The sequence below is a fragment of the Primulina eburnea genome, chromosome 8 (assembly GCF_022965805.1).
Source record: "Primulina eburnea isolate SZY01 chromosome 8, ASM2296580v1, whole genome shotgun sequence".
Taxonomy (NCBI): domain Eukaryota; kingdom Viridiplantae; phylum Streptophyta; class Magnoliopsida; order Lamiales; family Gesneriaceae; genus Primulina; species Primulina eburnea.
The window spans coordinates 8,960,857-8,967,349 of NC_133108.1; the positions used below are offsets into that span (position 1 = coordinate 8,960,857).

At 39.7% G+C, this 6,493-nt stretch overlaps 1 protein-coding gene across 1 annotated transcript; it reads right to left on the reverse strand.

Annotated features, from left to right (window-relative positions):
* Positions 1-1,919: 1,919 nt before the first annotated feature.
* Positions 1,920-3,865, reverse strand: LOC140838980 (uncharacterized). Its single transcript, XM_073205607.1, has 4 exons — positions 3,629-3,865; positions 2,971-3,508; positions 2,545-2,829; positions 1,920-2,431 (listed from the first exon to the last, which is right to left on the reverse strand). Exons 1-4 carry the CDS (start codon positions 3,863-3,865, stop codon positions 1,920-1,922), a joined length of 1,572 nt encoding a protein of 523 aa, XP_073061708.1.
* Positions 3,866-6,493: the final 2,628 nt, after the last annotated feature.

A 6,493-nucleotide genomic window follows, 5' to 3' on the forward strand; every position in this document is an offset into this window, starting at 1 on the left:
CAAAAACAAACCAAAAACGCGTAATTCTGTTTGAAACAAGCATAATTCAAAATGGATTTAAATGTAACTTAAGTGCAAATCTTGCACTTATCAAACCCCCCAAACTTGAACTTTTGCTAGTCCCGAGCAAAATGAAATAAAAACAGGAAGGTCAATTAACAAGTAATGAAACTCTTAACAGTCATGGATTCGCAAAAAGTGATATTGGCCTCAGACTTATCTATTTTAATGTAATTCATGAATTCCCAAAAGTCACGTGTGTGTGTGATACGTCAATGTTCGTTTACCCCATCGAGTGCTCAAATAGAGTCGTAATGCCCATTCACCTTACAGAATCAAGAAATCCTCAGTTTAGTTCAACTCACACTTCATCAAAATACAAATTCACATTCATAGATCACATAGGACTTTATTGGTGATTATTTGGCTCGAAAGATGATCAATACAAGTATGCCAAATATGAAATCACAAAATGAGATGCTTGCAAGCAAGTGATTAAAACCTATACTTGATGACAACGTTTTTCTGGTATCCATATGCTCGACTTGAACATCTTTTCTCCACTAGTATATTGGATGAATGTGACAAGGTTAATAGGTCTTGCAGGCTTGTAAGTGTTAGGCTACGGCTCATGGCTGCAATAAAGGCATGTGGATCAAAATTTGAGAGAAATATTTGAACTTTATTAACTTCACCCATTTTCATTTTCTTTTCAACCACCACCCACTTATTGTTTTCTTTTCATTCATTTCCTAAATGCTTTCTTTCTCACCACTTTTGATTCATTCTTTTCATTGTTTTTCTTCTTTTTGAACTCCTTTCTGTACATTCATTTTTCTTTTTCTTTTCAGGGAGCATTTGAATCATTACAATACCAATGAATTTATTTCTCTCAAAATCAGGTAGGAAAATAAGTGTATAAGCTTCATTTGGTAGTTACTGTGGGATAGAATAGATACAAGTGGGGACTAATTGTATGTCATTGACACACACCACTTGATTTTTAGTAGGCTCAAAATGTGACATTAGGGATATTTCATGTTCATTTGGTAGGCTCGAAGACTCAACGGTTTCAAAGATCGCCTAAATCATTCCTATGTCACATATTATCCGTATTTCGCCTCGAAAAGTGCTCAAACAAGTTCTAAACTACCGTCAATCCATTAGTCAACTCATACAAACCAGTCACATGCAATTTTCAATAAAACTTATAGATGAAATAGGTGCACGAAGAAAATTTAAGCATCTCAATTAACTAGAAGCTCAAAGGGCTACAATTGACAGTAAGCAAATAATATAGGCCCAAGGATATTGTGAAAAGTTGCCTAGCTCATTCCTATGATTGCAAAAGTGTCAATCAATGTCATGCAACCAAGAATCAGATCTCCCTCATCTATTTAGCATCACAGGCATGCAACTTGTCTCTAAGCAACGATAGTATAAACAAACACGATAGTGCAAAAATAATTGTGACTCCTAAGTTATCATGAACACATATATATTTCAGGATCGCAATTCAGTTTTCATCATCGGTCACACATTTTACTTATCCATGACTCTACCTAACAAAAAGTTTGCAGAAAAATTCTAAAAATTCTAACAAGCAACGCAATTTTACCTCCCCCCCAAACTTAAATTACGCTTTGTCCTCAATGTATAGAAATAAAGAACACGACAACACATACCTTGCGCACGAGTGTCAAAACTCGGGCGCTCTAGTTGTTGTCCGCAGCATCTGTGTCATCCATGTCCATGGGCTGCGGCGGATGATAGATCTGGTGGTGGGTAAAATTAACAACTAAGGACGTAAAATAAAATAAAATAATAAAAATAAAATGAATGCTAAAGAAAATAAATTGTGGATTGCCTCCCACACAGCGCTTGGTTTAACGTCATCAGCCCGACTATACCAATCTTGTTCATGTTAGATCGTATGATATCTTGGAAGCCTTGAGTTCTAAGTTTTGACCATCAACCGCCATGGTCAGTTTTCCTTGTCTCAAATCAATGACGGCTCCAGCAGTAGCCAAAAATGGTCGTCCTAAAATAGCACGAACATTCTGACTGTTCCCCATGTCAAGCACTACAAAATCTGCTAGAAGCCTTATTTTATCAATCTTAAGTTCAACATCTTCCACAATACCCAGCGGTGTCCTAACCGATTTATCTGCCATCTGCGAGCTTAGTCTTGTGGGCTTTATCCTACTCAATCCAAGTTTCTCGTAAAGGAAACTTGGCATTATGTTCACACTCGCTCCTGAATTACAGATAGCTTTTTTCACTGATTGACTTCCAATTTCACATGGTACAACAAATTCCCCGGGGTCTTGTAGCTTCTGAGGAAGATTTCCTTTCCTGCCCTTATCATCTCCTCCAGTAAATGCCATCTCTTCCTGCTCTGCAACTGATGTAGAGTGTAGGTTCTTGAGATCTTCAAGACTTTTTTCTTTTGAAACTCAGCCTTCAATTGTAAAAATCTTTGGGAGTAGGGAAGTAAAGAAATATCAACGCATTGATCAAAATCATAACTCATACATTTCTTACCTCGGTTCCTTTTGCTTGGAGTCGACTGATCAACTTTCTCTTCTTTGCTTACCACTCCGATCTCCTCATGCTGCATAAAAATAGCATTCACCTCTCTCAGATTTGGGTCAGCATTCTTTTGCACTGCACCTGATGGTTGAGATGTGAGTTGCTTCGTTATTTGCCCAACTTGCGACTCCAGGATTTTCAAAGTAGCACCAATACTTGCCATGTGGGTTTCTAGGTTGTCAAGCCTAGACTCAGTCCTAGCCATTCTCTTGCCAGATTCCGCAACAAACGTTCCAACTAAATCCTCAAATGATGGCTTCCCTTCCCCATTTGATGTATTGAACCCCGGTGGAGGACTCAACACATTCTTATTGTTTGCATAAGAAATATTTTCATGGTTTCTCAACCCAGGATGATAAGTATTAGGGGGAGGGTTACCTCGATATCCGCCAAACCCTCCAACATTTCTGTTGTTGATATACTGAGCTTCTTCAAGAAAATGTGCTTCTTCAACGACGGGCGATGGTCCCTCAGTATTTGATGTGCTCACTTTATTCATGGTTGCTATCTGTGTAGTCAATGCTGATACTTGTGCAGTGAGTGATGTGATCGGATCCACCGCATAAATTCCAGCAGTCTTCTGTACTCCTGACCTCTCAGACGGCCATTGGTAGCTGTTAATAGTCATTTGCTCAAGTAAGTCGTAGTCTTGAGCAGGAGATTTGGCAAAGATCGTGCCACCTGCTGCTGCATCCACATTTGTACGTGTTTGACCATTCAATCCATTATAAAACAACTCAATCTGCACCCAGTCTTTGAAACCATGATTCGGGCACCTCCGCAACAGCTCTTTATACCTTTCCCAAGCTTCATACAACTGCTCGAAGTCTGTCTGTCTAAAAGTGCTGATCTCAATCTTTAATTGTTCAGACTTCGCAGGTGGAAAATATTTAGAAAGGAACTTCGTCGCCAGCTCCTGCCATGTCGTGATGCTCCCTAACGGCAGTGATTGGAGCCATCCTCTTGCTTGATCCCTGAGAGAAAAAGGAAACAAACGCAATCTAATATTGTCATCAGGAACATTATTAATTTTTACCGTATCTGTGATTTCCAAGAAAGTTCTCAGGTGAGCGTGAGGATCTGAAGTAGCAGTTCCAGCGAACTGGTTTTGTTGAACCATATTGATCAGGGCAGGCTTCAGCTCAAAATTGTTAGCATTTATGGTCCCTCGAGCAATACCAGAGTAATGATTGTTGATCACTGGTCGGAAGTGATCTCTGATAGGAATAGCCTCTGGCTGGGCGTGTCTGTCATTTTCTCTGTGTTCAGCCATTGCTTGGATCTCTTCCCTCCTTGCTTTTCTTAATTTACTCGCAGTTCTTTCGATCTCCTGGTCAAAAATCAGCAAGTTTGAGTTTTGCGATCTTAGCATACACTGTCAAGCAGGAAAAAATGAAAAAATCAATCATTATAAAATAAAATAAAAATAAAAGCTCTAAATTAAAATCTAGACTAATTGGTAACAATACTGATATAAATTCAAATTTGACACTCCCCGGCAACGGCGCCAAAAACTTGTTGCGTGTTTTCACTACCGCAAGTGTACGGTGTCAAGTTTTAGTACTGGTTAGAGTACAGATATCGATCCCACGAGGAGTGTGTATAAAAATGTATATCAGTGCTCGTAATTAAAATAGTCAAGACTTTATTTAGAAAAATCGTAAGAGAATTGGTTTGTTAAAAACAATTAAAATGCGAATAAACAATAAATCGAATTACCGACCGGAGAAATATCAGTGATAGAAATTATCTAGAGGACTGACTTCACTAAGTTTCTACAATAATTCTCCTGGTTGCATTTAAATTCCTGAATTCCTATTATTTAATGGCCAAGAACACTTACGTATTTTATTCCCCCTTTCCCAAGTGACGAATAAATGTATCAATCAAACTTCGATTCAATTATTCCTAATACAAATCTAAGTTTAATTGATAAATGCAATCAATGTTCTTACCTAAGCCTCGCAAAAGTTATACGCCTTCCGAACGATATAAACATTCCACGATGTGCCTCTAGTGATCTATAATCCTAGTCCCTCTCCCGAGTTGTAGAATTAATCACAACATACAATTTATGGCCAGTAAACGGCAATGAAATAAGAGTAGAGACACAATTAAATAAAACGGAATCCAATCGTAAAAATATCCACGTCAAATCATCGTAAAGACAAAGCTACGTCAACCTCTAGAATGGAAATTTAGTTCATCACGAAATCCAAGAGAAAACAAGACATGTTTGTGATTCTAGACATCGCCACGCAATAAAATAAAGAAACAAAGGAAAAGATAACAAATCCGAAGTGTCGTCTCTGTCCCCAGATCCGTCGTTCTTCGTATTTGTGTCTGTTCTTCACACTCTGAATCTTCATCTTATGTATGCGCTCCGTTTCTCGCTTTTTTTCCTTCCCAAGATGGTGAATTTTCGTGTGTTTTCCCTCCACGGCGGCTAACTCCCTTTCTGACCTAGACGATCGCGCGTTTATACTTTTTCTGGACGCGGCGCGCGCGGTGGCGCGCTCGGTGCTGCTCCTCTGGCCATGCATGTGTGCGCGCGGTCGCGCATGTTTTCGCGCGGCCGCGCGCAAGCGTCTGGTCACTCGCTTGTATAGGTGCGCGCGCGCCTGCGCGTAAAGTGGCGCTGTCGCGCGCACCTCTCGGGTCATCTTCTACTTCTGTGCGCGCGCTGGTGCGCGAGATGTCGCGCGACCACGCGCAAGCTTCTGCCCTTGTGCATTATCTGTGCGCGCGCGGCTGCGCATGAAGTGGCGCGACCGCGCGCGCCCTTCTGGTCTTGGCAATATTTATACTCGCGGCTCGGTTCTGTTTTCTTGGTCCACTTGGTTTCGTGTCCACTATTTTCTTCATTCCTGAAATGTACAACAAAAACAAACCAAAAACTCGTAATTCTGTTCGAAACAAGCATAATTCAAAATGGATTTAAATGTAACTTAAGTGCAAATCTTGCACTTATCAACATCCATGCAGTTTCCAACAGATTTTGCGCTAGTGGCAATCCCACAACGTTTTGTTGACTTACAGACTAGGAAGTTTATGAAATTTTAGCTGGTTAAGGATGTTCCTTGGATTTAAGCTTCCAAATAGATGTTCTTTACGAGAAACGAGGGGCCTTTGGCGATGGAAAGAAGAGACTCGACAAGATTTTAACCGCCATGTCGTTTGAGAATTACTTAGCAAATGGCAGTGGGGTCTAACTCAGCACGGGGAGGAATTTGTTGATGCATTAACCTTTTAATATGTATTTTTTCCTTTTGGTTGTGAACTGATATCTCGTGATGTCTTCATGAAATGCGGAAAAATACAAGATCCTCAGGCTTCCAGTGCGCCATCAGGCCAATCCACTCAGTCATCGGCACCTCCAGTCTCCTCATCAACAAACTGCACACCTATACCAATCACACCTAGTGAGTCTAAAGACTCAACACATCTGAACCGTTATAACAAAGTACATATACATATCAAGCAACAGTGAAAAGTACTGTAATTAAAATAACTTTCATGATAATTCTAAAGCATGTCCATATACATAGCCAAGAAATAAACATATTCAAATCATTTCATCATAAACATATTCATTTTTCTTTATTGAATTCAGATCATTAGTTGTAACTTTCGTATCAGCTGTTGTTCGATGGATCCATCTACGTATAACCATGGTACCAGGCTGCGGGGACATTAACGACACTCTCACCCGTCAATTCAGCATTGGCCTTACATGTTTCGTGTTCGTGTTCGTGTTCGTATTAGTCATAATCAAGTCACCTCCTTCAGACATGTCGTCATATTCATCACTTAATAAAATTTCATGTATATACATAAATTTTCTTGAAACCAAGCATGCAACGTATTTTCAGCATTTTCATGAAAATTTCATATTCATATA